Consider the following 24,640-nt stretch of genomic DNA (forward strand, 5'->3'; position numbering starts at 1 on the left):
AGCTCAGAAACTTTTGTTTCTCACAGTTGTGCAAACACATAAAAGCGGGACTTCACTTGTTACACACCACTGTATCCACATGTGCACAAAACATTTATAATAGTTACTATGAAAAGAGAACCTACCCGAATAGCTCTTTAAATGCCTCGATATTCCTCCTCACTTCCTTTAAGAGTTTTTAATGGCGTTTGCAAAATGAAAATATAAAAATCTAATAAAAGTCCTTAGACAGCATAATAATAATTATAAAAAAAAAACTTTACTTGAAGACTATTCCACTTAAAAGATAGTCGTGCACAAAACAGGAGTGTGAGGAAAAAGTTTTAGCTTAATGACCCAATGACATAACTCTGTCTTAAAGCTGCTGTGTCTGGTCGATGGTGCAGGAGGTGAAAACGAGAGAGAGAGAGAGAGAAAGAGAGAGGAAAACCTAGTGAAGGGTTAAAGTCATCAGTAAATTATGGAGTGGAGTCCTGCCACCCGGAGCAAAGGGGGAGAGGTGACGTCACACAGTGAGGATGAAGGGGTTAAAACTAGCCCTCATGATCTGAAGTTGAAGTGGTGCCTCAGCTCACTAGATGATCTGAAATGTTTTTTAATGACTGCATAATGGCATTTTAATTGGTAGCTCTGATGCCAAAGAGTGGGGCTTAAGTAGGCTGATGTCATGAGTGGGTTTTAAACCAGATGTTGTGACGTCATTAAGGGGCTGAGGATCAGGACTTTTTAAGGTCTGAAGCCCTTCTATCACCCTCCTGGACATATTTGGCTTGTTCTGTTCACATGAGCAGCAGCGGCCCCAGCTGACAGAGTTTAGGTGTCTCAGCTGCTGAACATCAGTCTCAAGATCCAGACCATCCTCAGCTGGTGGTGATGTAAGATATAAAACTTAATAATTACTCTATCTAACAAAAGGTTGGCTGTGCACACTCCATAATAGCTACATCTGCTTAATTACAACATAGATTATTTAATATTCATATAATGGTGTGTGAGTTTCTTGGAAAAGCTGAAGTGGATGACATAATTTGGTATCAGAATATTCATAAGCAGTCCGCCTTCCAAGTTGGCACATAACAATATCTTGTCAATCATCAGCTTTTTCTCCAAAATTCCTGCATATTAGCAGCTTTGGAAGTTATACTGGTAAATACAATTGGATGCAGGAACTCCCAGGAGTCTATGCATAATAACATTTGCTGCTAGTTCAGCTTAGAACTGCACCTTCTGAAGTTTGCTGCATATAAAGTCAAAAGAGCCAGAGTGAAATAGAAACAACTTCTGTGGTTTCACTCACAACATGGACTGTTTTATAATGCTGTGTAAAATCAATATTTTCAGATGGAGGTGACCACAACGTCACCTAACCGATGCTTGTATCCTACTGTGCATCTGTTTGTGGTTCTTTGACATGAGAATATTTGTTTCATCTGCAGTGAAGCATCTCACCATCACTCCATGTAATAAAGTACTAATAAATGACATATCAAGATATACACATGAATACATTCACCTATGTGTAAAAACACTACAAAATAAAAATTAAAAGCTATAATGAATCAAAAATGTATCTTCAACATCTATTTAAACATTGAAATTAACAGAAGTAATAATTTCCAAAGGATCCTTTAACAGGAAACACAAACAAATTATAATCAGTGCTATAACACATCAAATCTTTATTTTTACACCAGTATAACACTCCATTGGAGGCTGTTTTAACAAACACACAAACAAAAGTCCATAAACACAAAATGCAAACCTTCAACATTACTTCTGAGTTACCGGGTACATAGTTTCATATATTCTTTTCATTTTGAGCTGTTCACACCACACTGTGTTTGCAACCATGCACCTCTATGCCTGTGAAATAAGAGGTGTGAATATGATGTCAAGACCCAGAGGCATGTACATATCACACCAACTCTCGTACTGGTTTAACCAGATCAGCCCAGTTGGCATGGTGATATTCACAAGTTACATGTTGTACAGTTTCTCTGACTGTAAGTGTTGTGATGCACTGAGAAAATTCTTGGATAATTTGGATCTCAGCGTCAAATTGACAGGGTCAAAAATCATTTTCATGTTTCTATATGTTGAAACCCATCCTGTTCGGCCATGATATGATATTAATATTAAATAACAAGCTTCTGTAGGGTTAAAGCTTTAATGGATTTAATGACAGAATGCAGGAATGGGAAGCATTGAACACAAAATATTACTTAAACAAATCCTTTGGTTTGTTTAATAAATAATAATTTAAGTTGAATAAAACATGCGAACATGTATGTATATGAAATCGTCATGGTAATAAATAGCTTGAACGGCTTCAGTCACTCTACATCCATCTCGCTTGCATTAAAATGAAATGTTTGTACCAGCAGATGTGAAAGTGCGTGATTGAGGACGGTTCCAGTATCATATTCTCATACATCAGTGTGTTGACTCCAGTGCTGCCGACATAAATCATCGAATTATTGCAACAAGGATACCAGGAGCACAAGAACAGAACAAACAGTAAAAAGATGAATGCTGGAGAAAGAAGTAGACGGGAGTATGAGAATTATATTTCATTTTCACTAGGAGTTCACGATGGGGAGCCTTTGGAACACAGATTATCATTAAAGCAGTTCTGTCCTATAAGATTTACAACAAAAAAAGGGGGCAATTTATTTAACATTCTATTTAATAATAGTCAGACACAACTTTATCCAGACAAACATGACAGACAATGAAATACTTTGTGGAAAAAAGGAGGACAGATCACTTTTAAAGCTGAGGCTACGTCCACACTACTACATTTTTGTTTTAAAACGGCTTTTTAAATGAATATGATCTCCATCCAGACGACCGTTTTAGCTCCGTATCAGAAATAATCTCCATGCTATCACACCTGACAACACATATCTCATGACCATTCACGCACACCGGGCATGCACGTGCCGGTGTAAACAGGAAGCAGATCGTCTACTCTGCAGTTGCGCAGTTGCAGAAAATACTATGAACGAGGAACAGCAAAGACAGTTGTAGCATTATAAAATGCAGAATTTAACTGCACAACCGCTGCTAGCAAAGACAACAAGGTCAGTGATGCTTGTAATGTGCTATCCATGGTGCATTTACCACTGGTAGTTGTAACCATTGAGACCCAAACAGGGAGCAACCATGGGTGTCTTCGTCACCGTTTCCAAAGGTCTCCGTTTCTATCCGTCTACACTACAATGCAAAGTGTTTCCAAAAGTCTCCATTTTTGTATTTTCAAAAACTCCAGAGTAGTGTGGACATCAGGCGTAAATGTAGCAAAAATGATGCGTTTTAAAACCAAAATGTAGTAGTTTGGATGTAACGTCATACAGTACTGAAACAGTACAGCATCAGATTGTGGCCTGTTGTTTATTTGTTTGTTAGAGCTTGAACTTTATGTCTGAACTTGATGGAGCCTGAATTGACATAAACTAGCAAACTGCTTGGGTTTGATTTGGGCTCAGGATTAAAATTATCAGTGAAAATGGTGTTAAATCAGGAGTAATATAACTTGGTTCAGGTTGGGTAGAGATGGAAATGATTTATTGGTTCAAACTCTGCAGATTCACTCAAAGCTGTAACCTGTCGACTGGACGTTTGATGCTTTTAACTCAACAGAGAAATGGTCCATTTTCAACTGCTACAAGGAGCCTCCAGTTTGTGTAGGTAAATCCTGAAATGCATATACATAGGGAATGTACCAACTCCCCTTCCCCCATCACATCACCCTTCAGTCTCATTGTGGTTTGGTCCAGTAGTCAGAGAAACAGTAGTCTTTATGTCCGGACCTGGAACTTGCCAGCCTTTGTCATGTACTTGATGCCTTTGAAAGGTTTATACTTCTCACCATACATGTCCAGTCGGTTCACCTTTAGCCCTGTTGGAGGACACAGTTACCATTAATTTATCAATACTCTAAAAATGATCAACCATCATAACTGTCCAGCATGAATGTTTGAGGATGTTGGGTGGCTCAGAGTGAGCATGCTGACGAATTTATGGATCTTCCAGAGAGATTTCTCAGCTCTGATCACAACTTAGCCCCAGTTCGTGCCTCTCATATGTTACCATTACATTCCTGTCAGCACAAAGCATCTGATTTTCTCAACAGGTATATGCCTGGTGAAACTTGAAAAACCCAGATGGTCGCTTAACTCTTACAGCTGTTCTGAAGACACTTCCAGAATCATTAAAGACTCTTTTAACTACCTAGATGAAAAAAAGGTTCCCAAGTTTCGCCTCTTTTATGTAACAAAGATGGTAGCAGGGGATGATATATGTTTGTGCTCAATTTGTATAAAGTGAACCAACATTTCAGCTTTTACAATACATAATTTCATGCTACCTGGATTAGGAAATACATTTACAATTTGAGAGAGAGGCTGTCATGTAGCAGATGTAATATTTTGTCCTAGAGGATTCTGGGCTTTCCAAAACTAGAAAATATCTTAAAACCTGCTTACAGAGTACTCTCTGATATCATGTGTCAGAGAGGATGGGGTGTATTTACTGCATTTGGCACCATCTAGTGGCCATTATGTCACTGTGTTCAGAGAATGGGACAGTCAGGTGCTTATCAGCTGAGCAGGATATGTGACGAAAACCTCTTGTGTTAGTGAAATCTAATTGTTCTCAATGTTACTGAGAGTAAAAGCAGTGAAAAATAATGACATTCATTAGTTAATGACAGAATGTGTGAGAGTTTAGCAGGAAGGTAAATAAGGTGCTGTTTAACTTTGACGGAGAATCAAATGAAAAAACAATGAAAAACTATTCCTACAAAATTCATACAGAGACACAATCACGACTGTATGTGGATAGGCTGTTAAGATGGTGTGTGTGCGTGTTTACCTGAGATGGCCATCTGTTGGATCTTGAATTGGATGTTGATGGTGGGGTTCTCGTCAGGTTTGGAGGCCCCCGCCTGCAGGCTCATGGTACCTTTCAGACTGGGAAGCTTCTGTGGGTTGATCTTACCAACATCCCATGTCAACAACTGGACAAAACAAAAGATATCAAGATGAAGTAAGATGAAGTCACTCCTTTTCCTACACAACGATAACGAAGAATGAAAGCAAATAGTGGCATCTTTGTTTTTGGTGTAATTTAAGACTTTTTGAGACTTTGAGACCTGGCCTCCAGCCACGTTATATGTACATGTACATTCCCCTACTTTAGGTGTATTAACAGCCTTGGACACAATTTTACAAGTACCTTTGTGACTGGGTCAAAGGTGTATGTTCCCTGGGAGGGGTTGAGGTTGGCGTTGAGGACTCCCCGGGGCAGCTGGCTGCTCACTAACACCGACTCCACAGCCTTGCCCATGGTCTGTTTGGGGCCAAGGGTCAAGTCAAAACGTCCCTGGGAGCTTCCCTCACGGAAGGTGATGTTGTGCTTGACGTAAACTGGGATCGCCACCAGGCTAAAGAAGAAGCAGGCCAACAAACAACAGGTGCCAGAGTCACATGAGCCAGTGGAAAAATATGTTTTGATGGTTGTCTTCTAATGTGAGTGCACCACTTGACAGAAAATCCTTCATACAGAACAGTATATTGGCAACTATTAGATAAATAACACATGGATAACATGCTGAATTAGTTAGAGGGGTGTTTCAGTTTTATGTGTCTTTGCGATAATGTGTCATAAAAAGACAAAACACTGACTTCTGAGAGCTGACGTGGTAGGAGAGCAACCGGAAGTTTCCATCAGGGGGAATGAAGGAGAGGATCCGCTCGGCTTCCCAGCGCTTGAACCGAACACACGGGTGGAAACTGACATCGTCCAGCAGCCGAGGATTCTGGGAGAAGGAGACCGATATCATTGGGTGGCAAGTAAAACAAAATATGTTTACCTGTAGCTGTTTAAGTCATTTTGGCTTTAACAACAACTTGATAGAAAAAAAATATTGTTTTCAAATATACTTCAAGTGATACATAGTGATATATGAGCTGAGGGTGAAAAGCATTTTAATCAGGTCTTTTATATATATATATATATATATATATATATATATATATATATATACATATATATGTATAACATTTATGTGGGCTCCAAAGACATGGCTTCTGCTGTTGAACTCAATGTTTTGCATTTCTCAGTTCTCATAAACCTGAAGCACTTTCTTTAATAATTCACAGATGCAGGGACTAAGCTGAGGCAGAGCACCAGCTGGTCTCTGTGACAGCTGAACTCTGTGTTATATACTCATGTATTTACTTCTTTCTATATTGGTCTGATAGTGTAAATCCACTAAGAGCTAACTTGTTGAATCCACAAGAGGTTTAAAAAAGAGTTGTGAAGTCACCATAAACGATAGGGTGAGGTCAGGCATTCCTGTCAGTTTTACACAGGCATCAATAACTCCCTGGATTTCTGCCGTAATGGTGGAGCCTGAGGAGAAAACAACAAAGTATAACATTGCTTTACAGACAAGGACTTGACTAAAACTCATTCTAAAGGTCGACATTGTTATTTGTGGAGTAAGATGTATGTCTATGTAATAAGTGCAGAGCCATACCTGATTTATCAATGATAGCATCGATCTCCTCCACCACATCAAAATAAGCTTCGTTGTTGGTGTATTTCACCCCGGTGCGTCGCCATGGCACCACTGACAGCTGGCCTGTGGGGAGCTGTTCACCCACGTTGGTGCTGCCTGGAAAACAGTGTTCACAGAAATCTCATGTTATATTCTTTTATAACAATATAATGATGACTGACACAGACTCTTCAGGTTAATAATGATGTACAGTGGGGTCCAAAACTCTCCCATTCAAGTAAAAGTTTTTTCCAAGCGGCAACCTCTGGGGCTGAAAAAAGAAGTTAACATGGGAAGTGCCAAAAACTGTAGTTCCTTATATAACTCACTCGTTTAAATTTTTATTAAGGCTTGAAGTTCTGCATAACTGAGGGCGTGGCAGGTATCAGGTGGGTGAGCGTATGTTCACCACAAACCGACATGCCAACACGTTGTATCTCACATCTGCATTTTGATCTAAACATTGGGAGTGTCTGACTCATTTTGCTACGGACTGTGGTTAACATGTAAATGGATTGTACCTGTGATGGTGTTGACCATTGTGCGGAGGATGGTGGGGGGCTTAATGAGTTCTTTGAGGATGTTCGACTCTGTGGCCAGTGGAAAGCCATTGTCCAGCATCTCCTCCAGTAGTTCATAGACCACTACCACATTGTCCTTGATGGCAGCTTCTGTACACACTCCGAAATAGTCCTGAGATCACAGAAAACAGTTAGGATATCGGTATTTAAAGTCAGATATCAGTCATTAACTAAACTATCAGTGGATTGAAAACAAAAAAACAAGTGAGCAAGAACCTGGAATGTGTCGACAACTCTGTGCAGAAACTCAATGACGAAGAGCGGCGGCACCTCGCTCTGGATGACTGCCACAAAGTAGATGCGATGCCTGAGCACACTGATAAGGTAGTGGTGCGGTGTGGGGATCACTGGTGGGACGTTCTCCGGCTCAGTGGCACGCTCCTGCGCCTCAAAGAAGTAGTCGCACACTGAACGGCTGACCACGCTCTTCCAGTGCTTCTCCAGGAAAATATCCCCTGAGGCGTTTACTAGGAACAGGCTGTGGATCATTTTGGCTGGAGGCTGAGAGGCTAATGATATAAAAGAGAAAACCAAAGCATTTAAAATAGGAAAAGGTTGAGCAGTTTCTTTTTTTTTTTAAGTATATTTTTTTGGGCTTTTTATGCCTTTATTTGATAGCATAGTGGAGAGAGACAGGAAACGGGGAGGCAGAGAGGGGGAACGACACGCAGCGAAAGGCCGTCCGACGCGGGACCCGAACCGGGGCCAACTGCAGCGAGGACCGCAGCCTCTACACACGGGGCGCCCGCCCAGACCACCACGCCACACGACGCCCCAGGTTGAGCAGTTTCAGTGAACTCTAAGAATAATGCGACACATAAATAAAGGTCACTGGTTTATACTTATTGTATTCAATGAGTGATGCAATATTATAAAGTCCACATAATACAAAATATTGAGTCATGTTGAAATGACAAATTGCCTATTATATGACCTGCTGCTACAATTATTATAATTATTATTTCTATTATAATCATCGTCATTATTATTACTGTTGCTGTTACTGTCACTATTATCATCACCATTGTCACTGTCAGTATTATCATGTCTCTCTCTCTCTCTGCCCACTCTGAGTCTGGCTCTGCTCGAGGTTTCTGCTGCTTAAAAGGAAGCTTTTTCTTGCCACCTGTTGCCAAGTGCTTGCTCATGGTGGGTCTCTCATGGTCTCTGTAATCAATGTCTGTATGTACGGTCTAGACCTGCTCTGTTTGAAAAGTGCCATGAGACAACTTCTGCTGTGATTTGGGCTATAAAAATGGACTTGACTTGACTTGACTGTAACCTTCTTTAACACAATGTGTTGAAAGGATTACAGTATCACATATAAAGAATTTAACTTATGCTTAGGTATTTTATTACATATATGCAAAAGATTTGTATGGAGTTATAGAGTTATTTAGTCATTTCAGTGAGATTGAACATTAAAATAATAAAGTCTTTGAACAGGAACAATAAAAAAGAAAGAAAGAAGAAGGGAAGTAAGAAAAACAACTGAAAAGACAGCCCTTCCTCCTCTCACATGACACATTTCAGCAAGTTTTATGCTCTGGACAAAGCACAGACACTGGTCATACAATGTGCTTCCTTCAGCAGCAGAGAATACTGTTGGTCTGTGTGTCAATGTAACTACACAATGTAACACAAGATCAGTACACTCTTGTTTTTTAATGTGTTGAATAACAAATCATGTTTTCACATTTTCTGATCCATAAGCGGAGTCCGTATTCCATACTACTACTAGCTACTAATAGACAGCCATATATATATATATATATATATATATATATATAAAATTTACATTGTAACTTTATTAGCTAAACTCACAGAGTACACAAACTTTCTTCACAGCACCGCACGAATGAATGGCTCACTAACTCCTATAATTGAAGTGTAATGGGTCAATTTAAAAGTGTCAACAATAAATTTGTAATTCTGTAAGTGGAGTTTTTTTCACCGCTCTCTCAGGCAAAAAGGGCAACAGCCAAGTGAACAGGGTTTTATTTAATTCAATAGTATTACGTGTTCGTAAGTAAACTGATGGTGGCTGAGGAAATATGACACCGGAATATTCATTAAATATGCGACAAAGATATCAAGTTCAGACTGGATATAACTCGACGCTACAAAAACCTGAACAAAGTGCAGCCACATGTAATTATAACCGTTATGACATTTAACTGTAATTAGTTGTCTGTCGCACAGTGGTTGAAGGCCTCCATCTCCACACAAGATGCTACATCAGTCCCTCCTCCTGCTTCAGTCTCATGACAGAGGAAAAGCTCCGTCACCCGGTACAGAGGATAGAAATACATCAAAATAACCACGCTGCTCTGGCTGAAAATTTACCATTTACTGCTCAAGCCATTCATAAATTGTAACCCGACTTACCGAAGACAATTTCTTAATGTTTTCGTCTCGCCTTTCACCTTCTTTTCTTCCCAATGAAAGATCAAGCTGCCGTCGTTGCTTCCCGTTTGGTGGAGCAGATCCTGATGCGTGAAGCATAGCGGAATACAGCGAACCAATCAGAAGCCGAGTAGACTCTAAAACCCCACCTACTTAATAGGATCATTGGTCAATAATACGGAAGCTGAAGACTTGTGACTTGGCTGTGATTGGACCGTGGAGGAAAAGCTACAGTAAATACCAGTAAAGCTACCCGCTGATTGGTTCCAAGATGGAGCTGGTCTGACATTTTGTTTCAGTATCAGATTTCATCTTGTGGAGTCTCTCTCCATTCAATTTAACAGAGACAGGTGCACGAGGGAATACTGCAGAGTTTAGAGTCTAAGATGCTTTTTCAGTCAGCCTGCAACATACACTTCATTATATTTATTATTCTGTTATGCAAATAGAAAAAATACTTTTGTATTTTACCACAACACAAAGTGAAATTGTAAATGAAGAGATGAAAATTGGACAGAATCAATTCTGACATCCATAAAGAGAATGCTGATGACTGGGTGATACTTATTTATGCATAATAAAATGAAAGATCAAGATCAATTCATGTCATCGAGATGACAAATAAATACACAGTGCATAAATGTGAGATACACAGGACCCTATTAACCTTCTAAACCGTTTCCCTGTTGAAACAAAGTTATAATATTTCAAATATACAGTAATGTACACACCACTGTTATTTAAGTGCCCTATGTGGAATATATTGAATCTACTATTTATGGGAACACATTCCAAATGGAAAACTGACATTTAACACTTTTATCCTCTTTACCACAATCTGTTGTGTTATAACCTTTGATCATGTCTCACCTGATATGATTCAAAAGCAGCAAAGCAGCATTAACTAGTAGAAACGCTGCACAGAGTACATGGAGGAATGAGAACTAGGTGCACAGTGAATAAATTGTATTCATGTCTGAGAGTTCACAGTCATATTCAGTTCTACTTACTTTACAGGTGCAGCCCACACCCTGAAGACAAAGTTTACACACACATGCAAACAATGAACACATGAGGAATTGTACACACAAAATCGTCAATCAAAACCTCATAGTAGTGCTGTTTGTCTTAGAGCCTAAGTGCCGTTTAACAGAGGAGACTACACTCAGATGAAAAAATAAGTTTAATAAAGTTTATTAATTATTTTATGCATTCTACGTATTTTTTTTCTTTAATCTTATCTATGTCTTTTTTTTTTTTTTAATGTCATTATCATTCAATTTATTTCATCATTATTATTATCATCTTATCATTGGTGGGTTTTATTTTCCATCTCATTCATATTATTTTCCATACATCAAATTTTTTTTTTAAAGATTTTTTTGTTTATTTTATGTCTTTTTCATGTGAAGTAAGTCATTTCTTTGTTGTAGCACTTTGAGCTGCATTTCTTGTATGAAAGATGCTATACAAATAAAGTTTCTTCTTATTATTATTATTATCATTAAGAGCTGAGATAACTTCTGTTATGACTCAGCGCTATATTGTATTGAAGACATCAGAGATAATTTATCCATCTGTTATGATCATAAGGAACAAGCTGAATCTCTGCTGACTGGTGGTGATTGTGAAAACAAAGAATGAAACAAAGATTTCATTTCTACATGCACTCAAGCAGTCAGCACTCACCCCCTGCAAATCCTCATTCTCTGTGGACAAAGATAAAAGCAGCAGCACAATTATAATATTACATGTTTTCACTGATATTACGCTTGCAGGTATCTCTCTTATTCAGCAGTACTAAAAGTTATTATAAACAAAAACTGTAATATGTCAGTGTAAGCCACTGACTGGTGATTATGCTACGTTTGGAAACCAAACATGTTCTGAGGTTTACATTATGTGGGTCTGACAAATGTGATTCCTGTGGGGTTAGACTTACATGTATTACTTTGTCATTCACCACTCAGGAAAATTCAGAGGAATATAACTTATTCATTATAATATAAATAAAAGATTTATAATCTATGTATGTGAAATTTGTTGAAGATAGAAGTGGGTGAGGAGATGATGTTTTCACATCAAGGCTTTTTGATATGACATGTTTGTGTTTTACAGGGACATCTAGTGGCCACAAGTGGTCAAAGCAATTCCATAAGTGACTGAACTAATGCCAGGAGTCCATCATCAGTATTGGCTTACTACTATGAGGTAAAAATGATCACTTAATTCCCAGTAGTGTGAAGTTTTAAGAAACTTAGTTTTAAATTTCTTAAATCGAAAGCTGGTCTCTCTTTTCATCTATTTGCTACATGAAATGAAAATCATATATGAAAATAAACACCCTAATCCCTGCCATAACCAGAGCTCAGGTAGAAGCCATGTCACTATTGCATGATTTAGAACAAAGCATTTTTCATATGAATTCTGACTACCTACAAAAATTTCAACTGGAACAAGAATGTGGAAAAGAGTATTTAAAGAGAAAAAGAATTTTCTCAGTCTTATTATTTCACTATTTCATTTCTAAGTTGGAAAAGTTTTAGCAGTTTTTTGCAGAGATTTACCATCACTGTCATGTCTGGTGAAGTTCCCATATTGTATAAAGGTAGATTTCCATGTTCCTTTTTGATTATAAACCACCATCCAACCTTGTAGGATTTGGTTTCTGTGAGTGTTTACCTGAAATCTGCTATATTTTTATTCGATCACTCAGAAAACAGTGAGCCAATCAGAAGAGAGGCTCAGAGCTTCCTCTCATCTGATTTGCTCACTGACCTGTTGTTTCTAGAGCTCCAGAGAGAAGCCTGAGAAAGGAGATGTAAAACTACACTGAGATGGTTTTTGGTTCTTAAAAACACAAACATCTTCTTATGGATCAACACTTTAAACAAAACACTGTAAAAGGGTAAAATATGGGACTATTCCAAATTCAAATTTGTAGGTTTATAGAAGAGATTTGGATTATCTGTGACAACAACAATTCAAACGAACTGAATCAGATGAATATATAAAAAGCTCAAGGGAAACATGAATGGCTCAACATAATTTATTTTCATTTTATGTTAAAATGTACAGAGTTCTTTGAAAGTACTTGCTAAGAAAGAAAAAAAAACGAATAAATGGAAATACATACAGGGACAGAGTAGAGAGTTGAGGCTGCTGGGCGCAAATCAACCTTCACTGTGTGCCCAGCTGTCACTCCTCTCTTTATTTTGCGCCATCTCTTAGCATACAACGCAACATGTACAATTACAAAGGATACAAAAAGGGAAGCGATATAAACAGACAGAAATATACTGAGCTCATTTTTACATGCCTCTTAAATGTAAGGAAGTCATCCTATACACACACAAGAAGTAAAAAAAAGAAAAGAATGCCAAGTGACCTTTAAATATTTGTAGTCCTTTTGTTTAAAATAGCATTAATATACTACACAAAGATAGAAAAACTCTAGAGATGAGATGGAATGGAGAGGTTAAAGGCATCTTAAAGTCACTAAAAGTGAGTGGTAATTTTTTTAAATTTTGAATTTCTTAGTAATTATTACCCAAGAGGCGAGCTAAAAAATATGTATTGTTTTTTTTTCCTGAAACAGAAGTGAAAAAAATGACAGTACCAATATCAATGTCAGAATTTCCTTTTATATTATAGAAAAAACATTTTCTCTACAATAGGTTTTCTAAAGTCAAAAAGAGTCAGCTTGTGTCAAAAAGAAAGCTGCCCAGTCTGATAAAATTCAGAAAGAAACAAAACAAAACATAAGTACAGAACGGAACAATACACACAAAGTATGCACTGTCAGGTCTGTAAGAAAATGAAAACTCCTCTTTTGACTTTGAATACTGGTACATGGAGCAACAAGGTCAACCGTTTAACCCCTGCCAGTTGAACGCCATAGCCAACAGGACCTCAAACACTTACTCACTTCCGACCCTGCTTTCATATGAGTGTGCCTCTACGTGAGGGCCAAACCATGCGCTAGATCAGGCATTCAGGCACACCTTTTACAAAGGCTAACCGTCTACTGCCATATTTCCAGCCAATGGGAGTGCAGAGTTTTGCAGAAACAAAAAGAAAAAAGAAAAAAAACCAAAACAAAACAGTTTTAACAGAATACACCATTCAAAAGCAGACTCCTTGACCTCTTTGGGTCACTAACACTTAAGGAGGGGAAGTCAGCTATAGTTAACTGACTTTCTTTGAGGCAGTTAAATGGAAATCCCACCATTTGTTCTGCATTCCCTAAACTGCTAAAAAAGGCTGACATTGTACACCGTCTGTCAGTGGAGTGTGGAACAGCTGAATGTTTCCTGAGCCAGCCACCTATTGGCAAAAGCTAGCCAGTGTGTGTGTTTGTGTGTTCGTGTGTGCACGCTGGATATTGGGAAGTACCAGAATATTTACATCTAAACGTGTCAGAGAGGCGGCAAACTGGAAAATAACGCTACTTGTTTCATTTATGGACATATAATAGACAGTAATGCGCTCGTCTCTTCTGTGTCTTTGCTGTGTTTTTGGTACGACACCGTCCATCTGGGAAGACAGAGACTCTGGAAACAGCTCGACACCTCAAACACCGGAGGCCCCGCTCCTATGCTTTTCTGGAACCAGTTGAAAAGCTGTCTGACCAAGTGACCACAGAGATGTTTGGGTATTTCTGAGAGAGCAAGAGGGTGTATCACTTTTTCAGAATGCCACACATATAAAGACCAAAGCATATAAGAGGTCGGACTGCACACAAGTATTTCAAAAAACAATCAACAAAAACAACAACAACAAAAATAAGATTCAACATTATGTAACAAAACAAAACAAGAGTCCGCCTAATATGTTTCACTGTCTCTTTTTTCAAGGTAAGGCTTCCTATATCAATTAAAAGATTGTGTGCATGGTTGAATATATTCAGTTTTCATTTGCAGTCTGACAAAGCAAGGTACTCCTGTACTGTCTTTCTCTTGTGTATCTTTCTCGTTGTTCTTGTCCTCCCCTTCTCTCCTCCTGCAAATGAGGAGGAGGAGACTCCTGCTGGGTCTGTGTGAAACCACATTGGAGGACTGTGTAGGCCTGGCCTGAAGCACCATGGTCCATATACACAGCCCCCACCCTGAATCCTACCAACTTGCTCCCATACACAGCCAGCTGGGAGGAGAGGGGACACGAGCCCAAATAAAAAGGGACAAAATGACAACTAGAAAAACAGGAACCCCAAAGACCCTCTCTGTCTCCATCACCTACACTCCCTGGTGCCGGCCGAGGCACTGAGAGGGTGAACAGGGGTAATGGACATTTAGAGTACAGCGAGTATCAGCTCTAGCCTCATGTCTCCTTGCTCAGTTCTCGGCTGCTCATCTGCTCATGTACGGCGACTGTTTTGGGACACCGGCATAGCTGTGATGGGAGGGGCCGGTGTACATCATGTTGCCGTGGTGATTGGGCTGCATAGGCTGCTGTGGGTAACCCTGCCCTCCCATCATGCCCATCTGCATCTGCATGGGGTACTGAGCTGGCTGATTCATGTAAGGGGGATTGCCGTGGTAACCGCTGTTCATCATGGGCTGGGGCATTCGGTAGCCGGCTGACATGGCATTGAGGGGCGTCATGTTCATGGAATTGTACGGTGCCGGCGTGGGCATGAGGTTTGGCATCATACCGCGCTGCACGGCCAGGGTGCGCGGTGCACCCTGCATGGTCACGGCCCCTGAGCTGCGGCCGTAGAGCTGCTGCTGGTGTGGGGCCGGGGCCAGCTGCTGAGTGGCTTTGGACCGGATGGAGATATGGCCTTTGACTGTCGCCATCTGGCCCTGGAGCCTCTGTGTGTGCGGCGGGGGTCCCAGGCCAATGTTGGTGGTGGGCATGTTGCACTGCAGCTGCAGGGATCCTAGGTTCATGGAGCCAGAGCTCAGGTTAGGAGGTGGGGTCATAGTGGGCTGGCCCTGAGGGAGGGGAGCGTGGGGTGAGGGGGCCAGCCCGGGATTGGAGAGAGAGACACTGGTGGCATAGGAGGTGACAGAGGCTGAGTGAGAGTAGGGCATGGCATGTGGGTCCATGATGGTGTTGGTGAGCTGTTGGAGTTTGGCCAGGCTGAATGTGGCAGAGGGCTGGGGGTAGCCCCCTGTGCCAAAATCCTGACCCATGCGCTCATAGATGGTCCGGCCCCCTCCTCCACCTCCACTCTCTGGGATCTCCATGATCATGGGTGTGGAGGCAAAACCATTGCCCATGCTACACTGGGACAGGGCTTGCTGTTGCTGCTGCGGTGGCGGTGGTGGTGCTGAGGGTGGAGGCTGAGGGTTGGGGGCTTGCTGCTGGGGGGGCTGCTGAGGAACCTTTTTTTGGGACTGCTGCTGTTGCTGCTGCTGGTTGGTGCTGGGGGGTCTTTCAATCACACCACAGCTCTGAGGAGACTTAATGCCACAGCTGGGGGTGTTGGACGGTGGTGGGGGCGGCGGGGGCTGGGGCACACCGCTGCCTACATTACTGGCACCTGGCCCACTGTTGGGCCCTGGTCCTGTCTGCTGAATGAGACTGCAGCTGCCCATCGCTAGCTGGGACCCTCCGGTTCCTGTGGAAGATGTGAGGCTGGGGGCTGGCACGAAGGAGCAGCTGTTGGACTGTGAGGAGGACGGGGTGGCTGAGCTGGAGGAAGAGGAGGCTGATGACGAGGACGCTGTGGAAGCTCCTGCAACTACAGCAGCTGACATTCCCCCTCCGTTCCCCCCGTTCCCTGTTCCGTTGCCCCCTCCGCCCATGGTGGAGTCATAGCTGCTGGGGTTGTCGTAGTTCTCCGTCGTGCTCTCTATGCTGCCCAGGTCACTGAAGCCGCTGTCCACCACCTGCTGCGAGTGGTCTGACACAGATGGTACGTCCATCATGGGCGACGTCTCCATGTTCTGCTGGGAGGGGGCAGACAGAGAACTGGGATGCTCCGGTGTGATCTGGGTGTACCCCGCTCCAGCACCGCCACCATTGCCCCCTGCTCCAGGGGGGCCAGGCGTCCCTCCCCTCTGCCCTGCTGACGTTGTGTCCATGATTCCTGAGGGCAACCCTGGACTGTTGACCGAGCGCACCGATTGACTTGGTAGGGGCGGCACTGGAGGATTGGGGAGGGGGCTGCTGTGCTGGGAAGCCCCACACTCCTCCACTAAGGCCAGCGCCTCCTCCTCTGCCTCCCCAGTGTGGCTGTAACTCTGCAGGGTCCGGCAGGCAGCTAGGGTCTCCTCACAGTCCTGGTAAGCCCCGTGGTGCGGCTGGGGTTCAGTCTCTTCATCCTGGGCTTCCCCCTGTGTCAGGGACTGAACGGCCTGCATAGTCTCCAGGTCCAGCTCATTGGAGTGGTGATGGGGGTGGTGTGGGTGGTGGTGGCTCAGCTCCTCTTTGAAGTCAGAATGCTGGTGAGGGTGGGAGTGTGGATGTGTGTGCTGGGGTTCCATCAACAGCGTGACGTCCTTGTCATCCGGGTGCAGAGGCTGGAGCTCCATGGGCTCTGGGGGAACAGACATGGCTGTAACAGTTTCCACTGCGGCGGCTGCAGCAGCAGACTCCTCCTGCTCTCTGCGCCGTCTCTCCTCCTGCTGCGCATCGGCAGAGGAGGGCCGACATTTGGCCTCCTGCACCTCCTCCTCAGCCTCCTCCTCCTCCTCTTCTTCCTCCTCCTGCTTGCTGACATAGTCCCGGGCCACGCTGTTCTCCATGTCTAAAAAAGCCTCTCCGCCTTGGGGTTCTTCTTTCACTGGAGGAGAGCTCGCACGGGAGGCAGGCTCCTCCTCCTCGTCTTCATCGTCATCTTCATCTTCAGAGTCCTGACTTTTTCTCTTCTTGCTGCTGTTGTTGCTGCTGCTGCTCTTGTCTTCTAAGTGTCCGTCACCTTCATCGTCTGCATCATGGTCTTCGCTGCGCCTGCTTCCTGAACCTGGCGTGACCGCTGTTCTCCTGTTGATACTGCCGCCTCCGCTGCCCATACTGCCACAGTCCTCTTCCTCCCTCTCATCATCATCATCGTCATCTTCCCTATCACCCATGTCTGTGTCCTGAGGCCGGGACTGCGGGGCCCGTGGCCCTGAGGTGCAAGAGGAGGATGAGGGGGAAAGCAGGGGACGGGACGGTGGACGGCTGGGTTTGTCCTCCTCCCAGGCTCTTTCAGTTTCCTCCTCCTCATCCTCTTCCTCTTCCTCCTCTGGCTCAGAGGTGGGAGGTGGTTTGGGGGCAGGCTGTGGTGGCTGGCACAGAGCGCGGTTCTTGGGCGGTCTCCCTCGCCTCTTGGGCACCTTCTGTTCAACAGGCTTCGGGAGATAATCATCTTCTTCGTCAGAGTCTTTCAGTTTGCTGTCCCTGTCAGTGTTGGTTCTGCAGACTCGCTTGCTGTTACGATCATCTTTCTGGAGCAGCTGAGGGTCTTTGTCCAGCTGCTGCTCCAGCAGCCTTTGTCTCTCCTGCTCCTGCCTCTCTGCCTCCTCCTGGGCCCGCTGCAGGTACCAGCTGCGGGGCTTGCGGCCAGGCTTCATCTTGATTTTGGGGGGTGGAGGATCCCCACCCTGGGCCTGACTGTCTGTAGCCATTCGCTGGCCGAGCCCACTGCTAGGTGGTTTACCAGGTCCCCGTTTCTTCCAGTGCAGTGGTTTACGGCTCTTTCCTTTGGGCCAGCCTTTCTTCTTCTTAACTGGGACCTCAGGGTTGGCTGCGAGGGTCTTTGATGGAGTTGCTGGCAGAGCAGCCACAGGCTTCAGCACAGGCGTTAGCTCTGAGAGGAGGTAAAAGATAAGTGTTAGATAAAAACACACACACACACATGAGCATAAATAACCAATAATCACTAAATCCTGCATCTCAGCTCTGCTCACCATCTTCCTCTGAATCTGAGAGGTTGGAGTGCCGCCCCCTTTTGGGTGCTGGGTCTGACAACCTCAGAGCAGAGCGGGCTGGAGGGTAACGGCGTAGCAGGTGGCCCAGGGGCGTCTCCTCCTCCAACCTGGGCATAGGCCTCTCTGAGTCTGAGTCTACAAAGGGCTCATCCAACACCTCTGTGGTCTCAGAAATCGTCTCTGTCACCACGCTGCTGTGAGGGTGGCTACGCTGGCGAAAGCGGCGTTTCCTCAGGGGCTTCTGGGTAAAAACGGGGTGAAGAATTAGGTGTGCCTTTGAATTTAGTCTAAAAATGACAACTACAGACCTACAGGATCGTAAATGAATTTTAATTCTGAGATTTTAAAATCATTCAGTATTGATAAATCTGAACACTGATTCTTACCTTGCATTTGAGCCCCATGGCAGGCTTGGTGAGGATGGGCGGAGAGCACGCCCTCCTGTCTTCATCATCCTCGTCGTCGTCATCTTCCTCTTCTTCACTGCTTTCACTGAAGCAGCCCTTCCTAACAGGCGGAGGCTCATTTAACCTGGGAGCCAGAGGAAGCTGTGCCAGCCCCTCTCCAGGCCCTTCAGTCATTCTGGGCTTGGGGCCTCTCTTTTTCCTCGGGGGCCGCCCTCTCCGTGTGGGGGTTATGGAGGGGTGCCGGGCCATGTCCAGCGAGTGAAAGGGTGTGGACTCTGCTTGTCTGTCCAAAGAGAAAAGAGAGGGGAGGCTGCTGGCAGCGCCTGTGGTTTTTCCTCCCTCTACTCTCTCCTCATCTTCATCGTCCTCATCCTCCACGGGGCGGATCTTAGGTGGCCGTACCACCCGCGTGCTGTCCTTCACCTTGCCCCAAGGCCAGTTTTTGGGTGGGCGCCCCCGTGGCCTGCGTTCTCCATTTGTCGGGGGTGGGGGTCGTGGTGGTTCCTGGACAGGAAGTGGACAGCGGATGGGAGGGGAAGTTGGAGAGCTTTGGCTGATGGGAAACCCCAAGAAGCCCTTCCTTTCCTCTTCCTCGTCCTCCTCATCGTCATCCTCCTCTTCATCCCTCTTCTTGCCTTGATGCATGTGCCAGGACAAGGGCGGGACCTTGTGACTTGGTTTAATCTATTCACAGATAAAATAAATCAAAATCAATAAGAATCTACAGTAAAGATCAATCCGTTATCTCCACTTAAAACATATAATCATTGCATTTACCTCCTTGTGGTTGTCTTTCTCTGGTTCTTCATCCTCTTCGTCATCATCATCATCTCCATCAGCGTCAGAGACCACGGTGTTGGTTACAATGACGGGAGTCCAGCGGAGACACTCTGGGTCGACCTCCAGCTGCCGTGGGCGGGCCTTCAGACGGGCCATGTGGGTCGTCACCAGCTTCTCCCGTCGCACCAGAACGAGTCTGAGAAAAACCCAGCAGACAGAAACAAGCATTACAACTCTGTATGAATGATTCTCTAAAGGCAAGTGTAGATACATTAGATATAAGTGTGTGTGTCAGTGTATGTGTGTGTGCATCCATGTGTTTACGTTAGCTTGTAACATCCATGTGAGGTATTGTGTGTATGATTACTGGTGTGCATGGAGATACTAGAATTTATGCGCTCTACGATTTTTTCACATTTTTCATTTTGTATCACAGTATGGGCTCAAGCGTCGCCATCTACATTCAGACCCCTCACATCCTCATACAATCAGGCATTGAAAATAATGGACAAAAAGCCTGTCCGATGGCTGCACTGTCACATACTGAAAAGATACAATCTACTTAGTTTTGAGAGCTTTATTCATCTTTGCTTCCTCACATTAGTTTATAAATGTATCAAGAGTATAGCCCCAGTCTCTCTCCAGATATATCCAAAGACAGGACAGTAACAGAGTAACTAGGAGTGTGGTAAATGACAACTGTAAAATATCACATCAAAGATCTAAATTTGGACAATCGCCATAAGGGGGCGTCAACTCTGGAACACATAACCAACTAAAATCAAATTCACTCCAGACAGATTCCTTCACAACAAAGGTGCTAGTACAAAGGTGTTGGCTGAAAACTAACCACGGCTGTACCATTTTCTAGGCAATTTTGTTTAACTACTTGTAGCTAGTTGTGCTGTTGTTGTCTCTTTTTAGACTGTAGATCTATATATTTTTCACTAATTGTAGGGTCTATCAATTTTGTTGTCTGTTTTGTGTTGTTTTTGTGACTGTTTTAATTCAATTACACATGTAAAAACCCAACTAGGGACAGGAGTAGAGAATTAGCAATAGCTATAAACTTTCATTAAATTTCATACCCTGTATTGAAACTATGTTAAATTCCATTGTCCCTATCAAATAAATAAAGAAACAAACTAAACTGATCTCATCTTTGTTCACATTGTGACCCAAAACCCAGTCTCATAAGTCAATACAGTCAATGACAGAAAATCAGTCAATGACATTAACTGAAACTGTGGTAATTACACTTATTAGACTAATTAGCCAGCTGCCCATCATTCTTCCCTTTCAATCCAACTATCCTTGCTGAAATTTGGGTGGAAAATGATTAGTGTCAAATTGCTCAGTTGTGTGTCAGCGTTGCCTGCAGTGTGTTACAGTGGGCCACTTCAGGATGTAAAGATGTTTTGGTTGCTGAGATACAGCAATTTCATTCATTCATTAATTTCATTGTAATTAATAATTTTATTAAGTTTCCAGGGTTTCAGGTGAATTAATGAATTCAAGCAGCAATCAGATTGCACCCACATATTATCATAGGGACAGTGTGAACAATGATCCCTCTAAAGTCCACTTTAAAGAGTAGCTTTGTTTACATCAAGTGTGTAACGTGGCATATTCTGTTTCGTTTGGGTTACACTACAACAGTCTGCAACATGATGTGATTGAGTGCTGTCTGGCAACCAGATCCTCCTTCCTCCTTTCACTGCAGTGTAGTAAATTATAGTGTGCTAATGATGGAAATAATACAACAGGTACAACTCACTGAGAATGAGAGGAACTTCCATTTACATGGGAATATACTGTGAACCACTGGAGTGCGCTTTTGACTGATTTATAGGAATGAATAATTTGGAGTGTTTCGGATTGTGTGCGGGTCCTGTCTCTGACCTGTCTCCTCGCTGCTCCAGCATGTTGAGGCTGTGCAGCGTGGTGGTGATGTCCTGCGGGCAGATCCCTGTCAGTTTGCTAAGCTGCCGTATAGTGATCTGCCGGTCGCGGACCTCATGGAGACACTCCAGAACCACACTGCGCCAGTAGGCCATGTAGGACAGCCGACCTAGGTCCGACAGAGGCTTCTCTGGAGATCCTGGCTGGCCCTCACGCTTTGACAATAAGTAGCCTGCAGGGAGGCAAGAATAAACCAGCAACACCATATTAGACATCACAGATATACAACACAACATTATTTCTACTTTTGTATTATATTATTATTATATATTAATCTTGTCTGTCAAAAAGAGGAAGTTAGTTCCAGTTTTTGGCTGCTGCCCTTACTGAAGTCGATGAGAAAGCGTCCGTAACCCTTGCGCTGGTACTGTGGAAGAATCATGATGCACGATACGTTGTATTTCTGTTGACAGTGCTTCTCCTGGAGAGGAGGGAAACACACAGACACATCCCACCATTAGAAAAAAAAATAAAAATCACACATGGAACCACATAACAGAGCCGTGTACATGTACAACTGTGTGATGATGGTAATGCGTCCGCTCACTTACTGCAGTATTTTGGCAGCCAGGTGGCACCATGTTAATGGGAGCACATACAAATGCAAACTCCACAGAAGGGAAACAAAGCTCACAGCACCCAGTGTTTATCTGAGAGACAACGTGAGCATTTGTATGTTTGGAGGAATGTGTCACTGTGGGTGACGCCAATGCATTTTGGTTCAATTAGCTGTTTCAGTTAAGTTTGTGCAGGGTGATTATATTTTACAGAGCTATGTATGCCTTGAAAATGAAGGAACCACAGTGGAGTGGACACTGAAAATACAAAACTGGCTCAGAGGCTGTGAGAACACGGATCCAGCACAGGGATGATGTTGGGAACATCGTGGCCATACCTTGGAGAAGTAGCCGACGAGGTGGCAACCTTTGCTGTCGTTCTGGGTCAGGACATAGAAAAGAAAGGGCTCCACATCATAGTAGAGGGTCTTGTGGTCCAGGAACAGTTTGGCCAGCAGACACAGGTTCTGACAGTAGATTGTGCTCACATTCCCATCGACCTATTGTGGGAAAAGTGAAGAAATACATCAGTGTCAGCATCATCTGTATCAGTAATGTTCAGTCCCAGGAACAGTCCACAAGTACATCTTTAAGCTGCTGTTAGAGAGCTGGGGAGCAAAGTAAAAGTGAATGGACTAGAAGTTAGTGTCAAGCAATGATCTCAGCTGAGTCTCTTGAGACCCTGACAGATAGAGAGGGCAGAGGAGAGAAACAAAGAGCTGTAGAGAGAGAGAGGAGGGAGGTTCACATTGGCAGCTCGCCAGTTATCTCTACTCTCCTCCGAGCGGGGATGGACTGCAGAGCGGGGAAACAGGAGCTGCAGTGGCCGTGGCCTGCAGGCAGCGAATCTACTAAATCTGCTGCTGCGCTACAAGACCCAGAAGAATAGCTCAACTGTGGATCTGTAATTATGAATTATTCTATTAATAACACTGATGAAAGAATATCTCACTGTAGTAAGCAGAGATGTCAATTAAACATTATAAGGGACATGACTGATAACCATTCTGTTTATTCATAAAAATGGTGGCAACGCACCGGTGTGACACGCATATGATTAACCTGTGATCACACTGATGCTCATAGTCTTAAATAGCAATTAGTGGGTCTTAGTAAAAGAGTTATTGCACCTAGAGTCAGGTGGTGAGAGGAGGTGAGAGCATTTAGTAAAAGGTTTGGCTGCAGCAGCACTGTGGTTCAATTTAATGGAGGCCTGTCTCTCTCTGTTACAGTGTCATCCACCATCCCTCACTCACATTAAATTGTCTGTCATCATTTGGTCCATCTTTCCTCACCTCAAATACAGAGACTTCATCCTTCCTGTAGATCTCGTTGGCAGGGGGGTGGAACCAGTTACACTTCTTCATGTGCTGGTAGAGGATGCTGCGACTCTTCATGTAGCGCAGGCAGAACTCACACAGGTAGAGCTTGGGTAGTCTGCACAGGGAAAAGGAAGGGGGGAACAATGACACAAGGAAAAATGAAGGATGGTTGTAAAAAAGTCACAACTTGAGCTGAAATGAACAGCTGATTAATTCATTAGTTGATTGACAGAACATGTATCAGCACTTATTTTGTCAAATGATTAATTCTTTGTTAATTCTAATTCTCTGTTTCCAGCCTCTCCGACATGAATATTTGCTTGTTTTCTTAGAGGTCTGTGATAAGTTGTAGTGAATATGTTTGACTTTGGCCTGTTGCCCAGACAAAACCAACAAAAGGAACAAGTGAACTTGGGCTTTGGGAAATTGTAACGGCCGTTTTTACTAATTTCTAATATTTTATGGACAGAATGATTGAATAATTCATTGAGAAAATACTTGGAAGATAAATTAATTAAAACCATTTTCACAGCTTGTTTTGAAAGCTGCAAATATCACAGCAGGCTGCAATGCCCGAGACATATGTGAAACTAACAGGGTTCGAACATTTTAAGGGTTAATATTGATATTTCTGTTCTGCAGGGCTTAGAAAGAGCATATTTGTAAGAATAGTTCGGCAGATTTTATTCAACAGTTACATATGTGAAAAAAAAAAAAAAAAAAAAAAAAAAAATCACTCCACCCTCAGAAGCTGAACCTAACTGCCTCCCTGGCTCTGGCTGAGTACCAACCAAAATAAGTGGTACTGTAAACAACCTTATAATTGAGCTCCATTACAGTGGTGGTAATTTCTGCGCCTACAGAGCAGGACTGTGAGCTAAGTACATTATGCTGCTGTGCTTCATTATGGTGCATTAGCTTACCTGCTGTACTCCTGGGGGTAGGGAGATGAATACCACGTCTGGATTTCAAACTTGCCGAACTCGATAACTGACGGACAGCGCATCTGAGGGTCCGGTGGACCCGTCACCCCCACTTTCTGTTTGGGTCGACAACAAAGATGAAGGGAGAGAGGGAGGGAGAGACATGGAAGGTCAAATCCAGGTTTACTACAGGAGGGATTAGCAGATCATTGAGCAGGCAGATGAGCCTTTACCGGCTGAGGATCTTAAGACTGCAGGGTGACAGGTAGGGAGAAG

General features: G+C 43.3%; 2 protein-coding genes across 2 annotated transcripts in view; both read right to left on the reverse strand.

Moving 5' to 3' along the window:
• Positions 1–1,649: 1,649 nt before the first annotated feature.
• Positions 1,650–9,645, reverse strand: ap3m2 (adaptor related protein complex 3 subunit mu 2). Its single transcript, XM_023397783.2, has 9 exons — positions 9,535–9,645; positions 7,363–7,655; positions 7,087–7,258; positions 6,545–6,682; positions 6,332–6,417; positions 5,688–5,821; positions 5,239–5,446; positions 4,876–5,020; positions 1,650–3,901 (listed from the first exon to the last, which is right to left on the reverse strand). The coding sequence occupies exons 2-9, from the start codon at positions 7,633–7,635 to the stop codon at positions 3,801–3,803; spliced, it is 1,257 nt and encodes a 418-aa protein (XP_023253551.1). The 5' UTR covers positions 7,636–7,655; positions 9,535–9,645; the 3' UTR covers positions 1,650–3,800.
• A 2,942-nt stretch (positions 9,646–12,587) lies between these two features.
• Positions 12,588–24,640, reverse strand: part of kat6a (K(lysine) acetyltransferase 6A) — a 30,968-nt gene continuing 18,915 nt past the window's right edge. The window contains exons 9-17 of the mRNA XM_087171586.1: positions 24,365–24,480; positions 23,415–23,556; positions 22,458–22,619; positions 21,890–21,983; positions 21,503–21,734; positions 19,598–19,796; positions 18,800–19,504; positions 18,393–18,654; positions 12,588–18,292 (exon numbers count right to left, since the gene is read on the reverse strand). Of these exons, the coding sequence (XP_087027712.1) occupies positions 14,901–18,292; positions 18,393–18,654; positions 18,800–19,504; positions 19,598–19,796; positions 21,503–21,734; positions 21,890–21,983; positions 22,458–22,619; positions 23,415–23,556; positions 24,365–24,480 (5,304 nt within the window). The 3' untranslated portion in view covers positions 12,588–14,900. The remainder of the gene's footprint in view (positions 18,293–18,392; positions 18,655–18,799; positions 19,505–19,597; positions 19,797–21,502; positions 21,735–21,889; positions 21,984–22,457; positions 22,620–23,414; positions 23,557–24,364; positions 24,481–24,640) is intronic.

This window comes from Seriola lalandi, unplaced genomic scaffold (assembly GCF_002814215.2).
Source record: "Seriola lalandi dorsalis isolate HSWRI2012SDOR001 ecotype SW California unplaced genomic scaffold, Sedor1 jcf7180002054883, whole genome shotgun sequence".
Lineage (NCBI taxonomy): Eukaryota > Metazoa > Chordata > Actinopteri > Carangiformes > Carangidae > Seriola > Seriola lalandi.